Source organism: Endocarpon pusillum (genome assembly GCF_000464535.1).
Source record: "Endocarpon pusillum Z07020 unplaced genomic scaffold scaffold2052, whole genome shotgun sequence".
In the NCBI taxonomy this organism is placed as follows: domain Eukaryota; kingdom Fungi; phylum Ascomycota; class Eurotiomycetes; order Verrucariales; family Verrucariaceae; genus Endocarpon; species Endocarpon pusillum.
In genome coordinates this window covers 55,000-69,216 of record NW_006916129.1, presented here as the reverse complement: position 1 = coordinate 69,216, position 14,217 = coordinate 55,000, and the positions used below count along the sequence as shown (strand labels likewise).

The 14,217-nt window shown below is 50.2% G+C and overlaps 3 protein-coding genes across 3 annotated transcripts in view; 2 read left to right on the top strand and 1 right to left on the bottom strand.

The window, feature by feature from the left end:
• Positions 1–3,355: 3,355 nt before the first annotated feature.
• EPUS_05030 (uncharacterized protein) lies at positions 3,356–9,626 on the top strand (the record flags this gene model as incomplete). Its single annotated transcript, XM_007803194.1, has 6 exons — positions 3,356–5,686; positions 5,743–7,000; positions 7,548–7,693; positions 7,765–7,894; positions 7,987–8,287; positions 8,969–9,626. 6 exons carry the CDS (start codon positions 3,356–3,358, stop codon positions 9,624–9,626), a joined length of 4,824 nt encoding a protein of 1,607 aa, XP_007801385.1.
• Positions 9,627–12,282: 2,656 nt separating this feature from the next.
• Positions 12,283–12,831, top strand: EPUS_05029 (uncharacterized protein; the record flags this gene model as incomplete). The annotated part of the gene is made up of 1 exon (XM_007803193.1): positions 12,283–12,831. One exon carries the CDS (start codon positions 12,283–12,285, stop codon positions 12,829–12,831), a length of 549 nt encoding a protein of 182 aa, XP_007801384.1.
• An 802-nt stretch (positions 12,832–13,633) lies between these two features.
• EPUS_05028 (uncharacterized protein) overlaps positions 13,634–14,217 on the bottom strand; it is a gene marked incomplete at both ends in the record, with an annotated part of 3,509 nt that continues 2,925 nt past the window's right edge. Inside the window, one exon of the mRNA XM_007803192.1 lies at positions 13,634–14,178. Coding sequence (XP_007801383.1) covers positions 13,634–14,178 — 545 coding nt within the window. The remainder of the gene's footprint in view (positions 14,179–14,217) is intronic.

Genomic DNA, 14,217 nt, shown 5'->3' with positions numbered 1-14,217 from the left:
ACTGAACACCATGTGCTACCAAGAAGACATCTATCACTCTCAGTGCAGGCACTGGGGGAAGAGGGTGTATTCAAAATGCGCCAACACAACCGACAGGAAATGGGCTAATGGTTGCTGGGAAAGAATCACGACTGGATCAGCACGGGTGGACGATAAGTGTTCAGGGTGCTGCTCTGGTCGAGCCAACTTGACAGCAGGTACGTGGCCAGCTTCTGTTGTTGCTCGCTCGGAGAAAAAGCCCACCAAGGTCCAATCTCAGAGGACCATTCTCAATCGAGTCCAGGGACGCCGCATTACCGAGACCGATTTCCTGGGCAACCGTTTTCCCTAGGGGTGAAGGTCGTTGGTGATCTCGGTAGTAGATAATGGCTGATCCACATGATCCTTCTAGTCTCCTCACAAATACAGTCCATCTTGATTGCTGAATCTCGGTATGCTTTCCTTTTCGATTCCTGCGGATGTACTTCTTCCAACCTTGACGCGTTGCGCCCCTCGCAACGCCCAGGCATGACTCATTGAGTCCAGCTAACACCATAAAGCAGGAACTCTTCAGCAGGCTCGTGGTGCGATGAGAGTGATAAAGGGTAAGTCGTTGGAGTTGATAGGAGTCGTGCGAGCAATGATGGCAGGCAGTAAGGATAGGCTGGTCCCGCTACAGATCTTCTTCTTGTGGTGATGAAATGAGCATCCAGACCAACAACCTTCCACAGCTCCAAGACAACCAACAAGTATAGAGCTTGGATACGACAATGGGTAAACGCAAAGCTTCTCCATTTTACCCAAGGATACGAGCTGCTTCGTGCGTGATACTAATTCTCACTGGGACGGCGTCTCATCCATCCATGTGCTGTAATGTAAGATAACAAGCTACATGGGCTGATAGTAGATTGAAACCAACATAGGTCGTGTCAAGTGTAGAGCAACAGACCCCAGGATCAGCAAGCCGGAACAAGGCTTTCGGGAAAGAATTGGAGCATTTCTGCTCGCCAAAAGCGGACATAAGATCGAGATACACAACTGCCAGTTCTGGCGGGCCTGCTCAATCAATTGACGGCGAATTTCTTAACAACCACAGTCCTTTGATTGAGCACGGATTTGCAAGGCACTCAGTATTTGAGGTTGGATCTGCACGATAAGCTGCCGAAAGACATGGTATCATAAAGCCTGGGTTCTATCACTCATTGCTTACAAGCCGACGGGCGCGTAGATGCTTGATTAAAATTGAAGTAAGTAATGGCAAAACCTCGACCTGGTGTTGGAATGGCTCTGGAAGCTGTCGGCGGAAATGCAACCCCTTTTCGTGAAACTTCCGAACCTAAGCATGTTTTAGACCGTAAGGAGCTAGCGCAGAACTAGCGTGTAATATAGTGGCTTACGGCCTTCTTGACTCTTGACTCGTGGCGAACCAGCAGGAAATAAGTTCTTGCTCTAACCATCATCAGGTAGCTTGGAGGACATCGTGAGATTCCTAATCAATTGGAAGACAGCTTCGCAGACAAGACGCCGATCGTCATGGGAAAATCAAAGTATTGTTTACGGATGTCTGCAATCTGCTTCTACGCTTGGCAGGAGAAGGTCGATGCATAGTTGGCCGGACCCCAACAAACAATACTACGTAAGTACGGAGTACATAGTACAACCATTCAGCAAGACCGCCATCCGTCCTGCTGCATAACCAGTATTGGCATAATAGGCAGTGCAACAACATATACCACCATAATAGGGTACTCACAATCAGGGCATTCCATTGAATGACTAGCAACAGCCTGCCAACCAAGGTACAGAGTACAGTACTCATGGATGTCAAGAAGAAGTTAGTTTCGGTGGCTGCGAGCCGTGACACTAACAACCCGGATGGCTTGCGTTACCTGTACCGATGCAATGTACGAGTTGTGCTTCCCATCATTGTTTCATCAAGGAAGCGCCAGCTGCCACTCCATTTCCACAGCCTTGTAGCAGATTGCCGAATGCATGTAACCAACACATACTAGTACAAGGAAGCAAACAGACCGACCACGTAGACTCTTGTTCAGGAGCAAGCATTTACCAATCTCATCATTTGGAGCCAGGAAGTGAGCATCACTGATTTCACCAGCGACACTCAGCTGCTTGCGCAAGATCGAGATGCGATAGCTGAACAGCTACCGCACTATTGGTCAGCTGGCTCGATGGCTGTCTAAGCCAGAAGTTCTCATATTTTCAGAAGAACCAAGGAACCGTAAAGGTGGAGAGAGAGTGCGCGATTTGCTGTATGCAGTTAGTAATCCTGATTGGGCCGAACTTAGTAGTTAGTAGTCAAGCAAAGAAGTAGTACTTTGACTCCTAAGTTAGTCTTATTGTGGAGCAGAAAGATGTCGACCCGATGTGGCTTGTGAAAACTACTTACACATTGGTTGGTTCTGAGGACATATTTTGCCTAGCTACTCGCTAGTTCCTCGCCCCAGTACACAAACGCTCCCTGTGCAGTTCGGTACTGTCCAGATCCCCCCTAACCGGTGCATTGAGCGCCTAAATGAGCGGGAGTCTTTTGCAGCTCTCGAATACTCACCAGGCACCCAAGTATTTGCCAACCATCCTACACCTACCGTAGTACGGAGTATGTAGTAAATGAATCAGGCGTGCTGAGGCCAACTAGTGCAGCGCGGAGCCGATTTGATTATCCGGCTTTAGTGTTGGTGTCAAAGTCAATCTTTCCATCAAAGCCTTAAGCCTATTCCAAAGCCTTCGTCGCAGATCTCGTAACTTTTCTATCATTGTTCCTGTTACTCCGTACACTCAGCTTTTTGCGATTAGTCGCAGCTTGAAAGCTGCTCACCATACCGTCGACTTCCTCTGCCTCTCCTTTTGATTGTGGCGATATGAAGTCTGATGCCGAAGCCCTCATCACTATGCTAGTACCTCTGCCTGTCTGATCTTCGCTCGACTAGCATCATTCAAACTATGCGCGAATCGCATCGTTGATGCCCGATTGCATACCTTTTGACTTGTCAATCCACGCTGCATCTCTCTATATCAAACTTCTGAACCGGTACCCATTTGAATTCTATATCTCTGTCCCGCTCCGTTTGCTCAACCTTGGTCGCCATCTCTGCCTCCATCATTCACAGCCTCCTCGACATGCGCAAATCTCACGCCTGAATCCCTTCACAAACAACTTCGGTCAAAGAGCTTTTCACTGGTTGTGTGGTGCTGTGTAGTTGTTTGCTCTGAGTCAAGCCTACAGTTTTGTGGCGCAATTCCTAGGATCCATTTGATCGTTCCAAGCTGAGCGTGTGGAAGCATACCCCGTTACAATCCATACGATCGATGAATTTGGCCAGTACATTGGAAGAGCTGAGCGAAAAACCATACAATGATGCATTCCAATAGTGGGCGCACTGTTAGCATTCCGAGCGAAGGCTCGTCTCTCTCAAGCTATGCGCTACTCTCGCCCCCAGCTTCCATCAATCCTGAACCTGCATATATCGCCGTTTCCGCCGCATCACAATTGGTATCCTCCGAACTAGAGACAGACGGGGTGACCATCTCCGCTTGCGCACTCACTCAATTAAACAGCTTTCTTGACCACATACTCTTCAATATCCTTCTGGCGGCAAAGTCGACCAAGCTATCTCTGGTGAAACCTGCAACACAAAGTGTTCTTAAACCAAAGCTCGGAAAAGCAGCATTGGCGGCCGCAGATGAAGAGCTTAGGGAGTATTTGGGGGACGATGAGGATGACGACGAGAATTTGGAGACCAATCTCGACCCAGGAATGCAGCGTGAATTCGACCTCGAGCTGGCTTGGAAGCTGGCTCGTTTGCGCTGTATGGTCTATAGTCGATTGGGTGATCTGGAAGAGGACGACGAGGACGAGTACATTGAGCGTGAGAATCTCGACGAACGTGGCGGCAGGCCGCGCAGATTTTCCAGCCACCCTAGCAGAGTTACCACAGCTGCCGCCATTTTCCTAACTTCAGTGATTGAGTTCCTTGCAGAACAGGCATTGGCTCACATTGCGCAAGTGATGCAGAGGAAGCTTTCGAAATCCCACGCTAGTCAAGGCAACCTGGATCCCACCGCAGCCCTTTCCTTTTTCTCAGATCGAGTAGTGGTTAGCGATGCAGATATGAGACATCTGGGCCGTGACGGTCCGCTACAGAAACTATGGCGAGGATGGAGACACCAAGTTCGAATACCAACCGACCCTACATCCCGACCAATCTCGCCTGAATCGCTCTCGTTCCCTGGACACAGTCGCAAAGCAAGCATGGCCACTTTGGACGCTACTTCAGCGCCTGAACACCAGCTTTCTGTCGCAGAAGTTCTTCACGAGAACGACCCTGCTCGGATACCGTTGCCGATTGCTGAAAATGATGTCAATGAGATCGAAATTCCTGGCCTAGCATATGCCCACGACAGTGGACGTATAACTAATACATATCGAAGATCTGGCGAGCAAAATTTACAGAGAAGAAGAAGCTTGGAGCATCTTTCTTCCCAGACCGCGCCTGTAACACCAATCTTGTCGACCGAAGGATCTCACTCCTCTCAGGTTGCTGAGATCAGGCCCACAGTTCAGCACACAAGGTCCCGTTCTCTTCCTACTAGCCCGACTCTAAGTCCGCGAGCCCCGTCAAGTAATGTTGTAAATCGTGCTTTGCACGCTACTGAAGCGCTTGAAAAGGGTGCTAAGGTACGAGATATAAATGCTGGACAAGAAAGAGGACAAGATATGCTGCCGCAGGGCCCTGAGAGTTCTGATAAGTCAATAGGTAGTATTGACGAGCCTAGAAGCTTTTCGATTGTGGGGTTAGCAATGCCTGGGAGCTTCCCTGCTGGGTATTCTTCCAACGAGACAGAGGTGGGAAAGGCAATCGATATGTCTGTGGCCAAGGTAGACAAACAGCTTTCAAAACTACTTCCTCTGTCAGACAGAATACCACCTCCCGACAGCCTTGAGGCACCAACATCTTCCATGGCGCTGAGCACACATGCGACCACCACGCTTGAGCCTGCTCTACCAATTATAGCACATCCGCCACGGACGTCTTCGAAGGTCCCCAACGAGTCTGCTCCACGTCATGAGCAAAATTATACTATTCAGCTGGGTACGTTTACTCCAGCTGCAGCAGCTCACCCTGAGCACACTGGAGCACAACCTATTGCTCTTAGCCAGGAGATCATTGGAAAATCAATTGAAGTCCCGGATGAAACGTTCCCCACAACGCCCACAAGCGAAGCTCAGAAACGTCAAGGCCAAGCTGGTTTTTCATCCGAAGATGGAGAGACCAAGACCAGAAGTAATTCGAAGTCCTCTCGCCATACAAAAGGCTCTTCGAGCAGCAGTAAATTGCTCGGGTTCGACCGTGAGGCAAAATCAACTATGTCGGTCGCTTCCGACCGTGCTGGCGTTCAGCGCGTCTACTCTGGCGCAGGGGCTGCTCAAGATGTGAATGATCACGTTGTTCGACCAAGCACATCCCATAGCACAAAGGACAGTAGGCCGGGAACAGCGAGCTCACGTATGTCGTCTCTAAAACAGGGCAGCGTGACTGGTGCCTCTGTCGATACTCCTACGAGTAATGGCGGAAGCTATAAGCGCAATGTAGAGCAAGATGACAAGAAAGCGCGTTTGGACAGTCTGATCCAAAGTGAGGAAACCTTGAAATATACACTTACACCACGAACCATGAGGGGAATGGAGGTAAGTGCACATATTTTTGATGAATGGAATATTATTGAGCGTTTACCCTCTTGCAGGCACCTGAAACACCACGACGCAAAAGCCCAACTCGGGAGTTAGCAGACTTCTTCAAAGACACTGCACCTCTGGGGTCGGTTGAGCCGGAAGCAGTTCGGAGGAAGTCTAGTAGTCCGGCAGATGGAATGAACGGGCTCCGGGCGAGTCCTCCTCATTCCTTCGCGAGACAGCCGAGCGCTGCAGTTGCTGTTGACCCACCACAGCTGGGAATAAACGAGCAGAAACCCCCATTATCACCTGTTTCAAAATTTCTACGTAATCAACAACGACCACGCGATCCAAAGGTCGAAAAGGCCTCAACAAGAGACCTAGCTGACTTCGCCAAATCTACTGGGCCTGAAAGTCCAGGACAACTACCAAAGGCAGTGTCGTCACTTCCGGCAGAGCCTGCCCAGCCTGCGCAGCCTAAACGCGCAAAGAGTGCTGCGCCACGTTTCCTGGCAAGGGATCCAGTAGTGAGGGGTGCCAACTCTGACCTGATTGACTTCATCCGAGAAGGACCGCCGCGTGCTAAGGGCGATGGCACACACAGGATACCGCGTACGGTGGCACCATTCCGAACAACCATGGATTCAGACGAGTTCAATTCGCTTGGAACACCACAGAATTTTGATAGCCCATATTCTGGCTCAAGCAATCAAGGGGCTTCAGTGGTCACAAAGTCTACGGTAGACTCTCGAACAGGTTTAATGGATTCGACAAACCGAACGGCGTTGAATCCCGCAAATAGCTCGAATCTTGGTACGGCCCAAGTCCCAAAACGTGCCTCGGAGACAAGCAAGCAGCCGATCCGCAAGCAGACTAGGGTAAAGGACCCATATGCCATTGACGTAGAAAATGATGACGAGATAGATGATGGCTTGGGCAAACCACCACGGTATGATGAGGAGAGCTTAATCGACTTCTTGCGCAATACCTCCCCACCTACCGAGAGCCAAACTCAACCTCAACCACTCATGCTCTCCACAAAAACCTTAGCTTCACAATCACCAAATCTCCGGAGAAAGACGGCAAATGGTGGATTTATGGACCGCATGAAAAGGACCGCATCAACGCATAGCCTCGGCCGGAACGGTGACGCCAGATCTTCGCTGCAGACTTCCAACAGATCTCCCACCTCTGCTCGACCAGGCAATCAGCCCAGACCTTCATCACCTCATCTAGTCCAGTCTGGCTCTCGATTTGACAGCTACAAGCCTACTCATACAACATATGCTGCACATGTAGAGCGGAACCGACAGAAGTCGGCCGCTCAGGGTATGGACGTGAATAATGATGAAGGGGGCTTGACGAGGTTTTTTTCGAGAAAGAGGCGAGTTGCTGCTTGAATATTGGTCATCTGAACGAGCCACGACGTAGCATACGATTTTCGGGCGGAGCACAAGTTCGGACATCTCATAATGGGCAACGAGATCTTGGGAGAAATCTTGGGAAGGATCTTGGGAAGGATCTTGAGATATGTATATTTCCTTCAGCGCACATATTGTAAACAGGCTATATATTGAAATATCAAATGGAGGAGCAAAATGGTTATGAATCATTATTTGTGTCATTCATCCTGCTCTTGGTCCCTGGCCCGATTCAAGTAACATGCGTAGTAATTTTCCAAGCACCCCTGTCTCCTTATCTTTTTTTGCCTATCCCTCCCCACGCCAATTATAATCCCGAAACCTGCGAGCCTGTCCCGATTGTACACCTCTTCCAGAGTGGACTTCCTTGATGCTCAGGCGGTAATTGTTAGCTTTTGGCATGCATTCTTCGTGGAGGACAGCATTGCTGTTGCTCACCACTCTGCACCTCATAGACGCCCTGAAATTCGACCTCCTTGCTCAACCGCCCCACAGCAAGAATGAGCGATGCATACGGAATTTTGTCAATAAAGATACCTTGGTCGTTGTCACGGCGATAGTGGATGGCAGTAGAGGGGATGGACAAGTTGTCAATATGCATGTATGTGAATACTACTAGTCAATGGATGGAGCATTTGCTGACGGGAGACTGACCTTTTTCCACTTCTGCAGATTAAGGATTCGGTGGGCAACGACTACGGACGGCCGAAGGATATTACGGGGGAGACAAGAATGGCTTTTACCAGTCTTGCAGATACGGCGTTCGATGTCTGCTTTGAGAACAATTTGGCCAGCTCAAGCTGTATGTACATTACAATTTCCCGTCGCGAGAGGAAGCAGCTCTCACCAACATTCTTCGTCTCGACAAGCTGATATTTGCTAACGCACTTCAAGATTCAAGGTCACCTCCTTCCCGCCACGTTGAGCTCGATATCGATATTGGCGCCGATGCCAAAGACTGGTCTGGAATACAAGCTGCTGAAAAGCTGAAGCCCGTTGAGACCGAGCTCCGCCGAATCGAGGAGACCGTCAACGAGATTGTGACTGAGATGGAGTATCTGAGAGGAAGAGAACAGAAGCTAAGAGATACCAATGAGAGCACCAACGAACGAGTCAAATGGTTTGCCTTCGGAACAATGGGTATGCTTGTCGGGCTAGGGGCGTGGCAGATTGTGTATCTGCGGGCATACTTCCGGTAAGTGCTGATCTTTTCAAGGAACTCACTCGACGTTGATGCAGTCCCTTCGCTTCTATTGCTGACTTTTGTAATATGTAGGTCGAAGCATTTAATCTAGTCCATGGTTGTGTTCACAGCATATAGGCCTCGGTAATCGTAACCGGCTTCACTTCTAAACACTCCAGTAGGGTCGACTGCTGTTTGAAATGCAAATAACTCTTTGGCAAGCCACTTCTTTACTCTCTGTCTCTCCCTTGTCTCCTTTAACAGATCCGTTCGCCAACTTCAGTTGCTTCACAGTCGTGATCTAGCTTTTCCAAACCAGTTTGACAAGTGCTGCAAAGTAAGACGGTTTGAACTCTTACTACAGCTGGCTATCACACTATTGCCATTGATCTCTTCCCCCAAAACAATCGATATTTCGAAACCCGCATCGACCTGCCACTCAGGTATGCAATGCCCATCAATGGTGCCGCCATTGTTTATGGTATACTAAGATTTATTAATGTAAAACAGCAGGCAGTCCCTAGTTCAGTGTTCCCAACAATACACAACATGACTTCCAGATCGGCAACAGCTTGTGATCAGGGGTCGACTGATGAGTCCTCGACAACAGAGGTGGAGTCCAGTCGTGAAGAGACAGCAACTGGACAGTAAGGACACTAATATTATATGATCGATATACTGATATCTGACTAGTTTTGCTACTTCTGAAATCGTCACAGTATATGTCGGCAAGAAGCGACAAGCTTACCGGGTTCATAAAGCATTGCTCGTCTCCAAATGTCCATACTTTCGTGGAAGTCTCACTGACGCCTTTCCGGAGGGTCGCAACAACGAGGTCTGTTTGAGCGAAGACGTACCCGAAGCCTTCAGTTGGTTTCTTACATGGCTCTACTCTGGAGTCGTCAAGAAAATCGAGACCAAGCAGGATGCGTGTATCGCATTTGAGACATATCTTATGGCTGACAGATTCATTATGGTGGTGCTCAAGAACGATTTGATGGATGCTGTACGCCGGTTCTACGCTCGTACACGGATGGGGGTAGACCTCCTGGAACTGCTTGCTAAGCATGAAGGCTTCGAGGGAAAGTTGAAAAGTTTCGGTCTCGATCAACTAGCATACGATCTGCATGAATATTGCGGGAATATAGATCCTGATCCTTACATGCCATCGAGTTCGCTTCGTTCTGACATCAATGCTTTTCTGGCCAAGGGAAGTTCGACTGCTATTGACACGTTCTGGGCGGTCCGTGATTGGGCATTCAGAAAGGAAGTTGACCCATCAAGTCTAGAAGGCTGTTACTATCACGAGCATCCCAGCGGATCGCCAGCCTGCAAGTTCGCAGCTGATTAGGTCAAGGAATGATCAATGTTGCAGGAGCATGATGAAGACAGCGAAGGGTAGAGCGCCACATTATGCTCACCCGAAGTTTGGGCGGACAACACTTTGAACACCACCAAGGTCGATTTTTGATGCGGAAGGACTACGACTCATCAGTGCAATCGATGGGATCAGCAGTTACCACAAAGGGCGAGCACTTTATGCCTTCAGCTAATTCAGCATTCTATGTTGGAGGTCGGGAAAGTAGAGGCCTCAATCTTGCTCTTTTCAGTGTCTTTCTGCTCAATGGATATAGAAACGCTGTGCTTGTCTGCTGTCCTTGGACCTTGTCCGCACTTGGTAATCCTTTCACTATTCCCATACAACTAAGCTATGCCCACCGCTGCATGCTCCCGTTCCATACCTTGAACCCAACCACATGTTCCCTTGGCGCTTGATGTGTTCACCAATTGTCTCATTCATCTCATCCCGCACATAAAGTCTGTTGCTAGATTGCCCTTGAACTTCACATCTGAAGGTTCTACGTTCTGCAATATTACGTTTTGCAATACTTCACTCGTCTTAGGTATTTCGCCGTATTACTACCAAGTCAAGCATGGAGTAGACGCTGCCGTGAGTAATCGCTCCCTTCGAAGTGATCTCTTATGACTTACTAATCATGTTACAGCTTCTTGCTTTTCGCTAACTGGCATTCATGTTGGACCTGAACAGGAGGCCCTGCGGGTGCCAAAGACGATCTTGATCAAGGAGTCTTTGTTCTCCGAAACATGCTTGGGGTGATTTGATCGCCTGTCCATGGAGAGCCAGCACGATCCCATTATGGACCAATGGCCTGGCTCCTCTTTGAATATTTTGTGGCAAGCTCAGATTTGTGGGACACAATTCGTCCAGGGCAAGACCTGTAATGAGGCACACCAAATTCATCTGTCTGATCACATCATCCATGAACATGCAGTTCTACAAAGGGGCAACACTTGAGCTGGCTTTTACAAACTGGTCGTCGATTGGGTTGTTGAGGCTGCGGTGGCTTACCTGGCAAACAAGGACAAATCGAGGTGTCTTGGATCCTGTTTGGTGATACAAAAGTCATGTGGCAGTTTCTGCAGTCTGAAAATGGCGAACAATCTCAAAGAAAAGGTGAGCTTAAATGTATTGGAAGAGCTAAGTCTTGTCTGTTCCAGGAAAACAAAATAAGGAGACAGCAAAATGCAAAGGAGGAGAGGGAAGCTGAGAGTTGATTGGCCCCAAAGACATGGATCATGGTTAAATTGATCAGCTCTGGCCGTCGTCGACCTGATAATCAAAAGGATAACATCAATACATCAATACAATGCATGAGTCCATCGATTTCACCGCAAAGGGGATCAATATTTCCCTCTGCATTTTCTTTACGGAAAAAACATCTCAATTTGGTGCCAATTTCCTGCAGTGACAGTGCATGACGCCCACGTGTAGAATAAATAGTTAGGGTATATGGTTAAGCGCCCCACAAACTTACCCCTTGGTGATGCCGAAACGCTAAACTCTATCCCTAGACTGCCGGCCCTTCCAGGTGCGATATGCAGGAGTTGCTGTCACATGGCAGCCTCTTCTGGGGTACAGCATTGGTCACACAGGCACTGTGCAACGCTTCAACGAATCATTCAGGGCCAAAGTTGTTACTACGTATCGTTGAGGACGACAAGCTCGTGCCCGATGTCTTCTTAATTCTAGTTACAACCAAGATCATTGTCCGGCCATCAACTGTTTTTAGCCCGTGACAATCTCCCGTTGTGCCTTGGTTCGGCATCACCAACAACCCAACCAGCTGGGCAAATAACATCTTCCCAATGACAACGCCTACCGTGATAAAGGATGGCTCAACCATGCTTAGCATTGGGTCTGCCTTCGGTCCGGAGGTCCTCTGGTCCTGGCCTCCTGGCCGCTGCCGGTGCTGCAGCTTCCAGGTCCTCCGGTCCAGGTCCAAGTACAAAGTCAAGATCCAAGTCCTCCGAGCCGCTACCGCTAATTGCGGAGATGTAGAATGACGCTTCCTAATCGAAAAGTCAATACTTGTCTCCCTGGCGCGCAATGCGCCGGGGACACCTTGAAGGCCGTCTTATCTATCCTGTCTGTTGGGGTGGGCAAAGTATGGCTTCCCTACAGCGCCTCCTTAGTCTATTTCTATTTCTCAATCAAGAGCTGGTTCGGAAATCTCTGGGCAACCACCATTTCTTACCATCTTCTACCTGTTGATCTTCGAGAATTGTTCTTGTGAGCTCCCCCTCGACCAGCCCGACCCGCTGTCCTCAACGCTGTTTGTCCGTTACATGTCATTTCAGGTTGCGTTAGTCTTGCGCATGCAGCTGTCAGTCGACCCCCTTCCACTTGGAGATACTTTGACCAACCTGTAGCTCATGCACCTGAGCAAGCGTTAGAGAAAGAAGCATCCTGCAGCCGAGACCGTTCGAGATTTCCATCCGAAGCCCATAGCCGAACCTGCTTGCCACTCAACGGCTTTGACACATCTTCGGCCACCAACTGTCGCCGAGTCTTACACGCTGCTGATTACATAGCAGCTAGCGGGGCTTCCATCTGCTCTGGACCTATCTTCGGTACAATCTTCAAAACCTGTCTTGGAACGTACATCAACCGGGAGCCGTGTTGCCCCAGTCGACAGGTTCACCCGATGGGTCTCCTCACCAAGCTCCAAAACCGCCTCGAACTCCTTCGCCTCGAGAAGAGATACACCACCCGCAGGAAAGCTGGCCCAACCGCCCAATACGTTGACGGCGAATACATCTACCAGACCGCAGACTCGAGCTCCTCGAACGCCCATGCTATCCCGCAATTCACTTCCTCCTCCAGCACCTACGCCGCAAGCCAACACCAACACCCCCCCACCTCTCCCACCACCGTCTCCTTCACATCCGCGCCGGCCCCATCCTCAGCTCGCACAAACCCTCATCACAGCAGCGGCATTCGCACGAAACGCTTATCATGGCACTCCTTGACCGCGTCATCATTCGCCACCTCCTCAGCGCGAAACTCGACCCTCACCGCCCCAGACTCACCGGCCACATCATCATCAGCAATCAGCAAGAACTCGCGAGGACAGAGCTGGGAACCGCCGAAACAGGGCTGGGGCGCTGACGGCACCGACGCCTTCAAAGAGGACAAGAGAGAATTCCGATTCGACGTCGAGAAGGATCGCATGAGTATGGGAATGGTGGATTAGGGGGACAAAAAAAGAAGAATCGGGACCTGGGATGTGCAGATCAGATGGATGGGAAGACGGGGGGGAGGTTTCCAGTACAGAGTTTTTCGGTTTTTGTATACACATTGGGAAAGGTTTTAGATGGTGAAGCCGCGGGGGAATGGGAGCGAGCATGGGTATGAATGAGATATGATGATTTCCTATTGCGATGGGGCCGTCTGTGGGTCCCGGGGGCGGAAACAGTAGCCCATCGTTTAATTTGGTCATTGCTTGCTGCACTGCGGAGCGAATTTGTGCATCAAACATCGTTCACCCAACTTCGAGAGGTGGGGTTTGATCTCGATATAGACAGCGATAATGCTTCGTACATCCCTGAAAGACTCCCGAAATTCTAATAACTCGAGTAGACATCATCCTCTCTCTCTCTCTCTCTCTCTGTCTGTCTACGTTTTGTTTCCACCTATCGCTTGACTTTCTCTTACCACCCCCGACTCCCATAAATATGCAATCCAGCCACTGCCAACATTCGAAGAAATACCGCTAAGGTATATATATATATACATATATGGTGCTTAGAAGAGGCGTGGCGATGATCCACGGAAACAAATGCAATGCACGATAAGCGTACAGTGATGATATTTCGTCCAAGCCTGCTGATCTATATGGTACTGTCCGCCCATCCCTCTCTCTCCATCTCTCCATCTCAGCAGACGCGTCCGATAAGTGCTCAGCTACCTCGCATGAACATCACTTCTTCTCTGCAGCAGCAGCAGCAGCGCCAGCAGCACCAGCACCTCTCTCCTCGCGCCGGCACCGCCGAGATTCAACCTCCCGAATCCGGAGATGCTGCTCTTACTCTTCCTGTGACCGGGCCCTCCTGCGCCTGCTGGCGGCATTCCGGCACCCGGGCCCGAGACGGTCCCGGCGTCAACAGTCGCGAGCCATAGCCGGGTCCAGCACCACCAGCGAATCGACCCGCCTCTCTACCCACCCCGGCACCAGCACCTGCTCCAGCACCCGAGCCAAGCCCACCGCCCGGATGATGCGGCGCCATGCCCGATCTCCCCGCACCGCCAGCCAGCGGCGCAGATCTCAACCCCGTCATCACAGGGATATCCGGTAATGCCTTCTCTCCACCCCCCCTGGTCGCATTCCCAATCGCGTTCCCATTACCCCTCCCCCTCTCTCCTACACCCGCTCCTAAATCCGTCCTGCTACTCTGGTTGGTCCCCTCATCCAACATGCCTTCATCCTCATCCTCTTCATCTCCATCGCCGCGAAGTAAAGCCCTGTTCCTCCGTCGGGCTTTCTCCTGGATCTGTCGGAACCGCTCCAGCAATTCACCCCACTTGATGACGTTTTCGCTTCCTCCGCCGCCGCCCGGGTTGTTCGGGTCGGAGGTCGAGC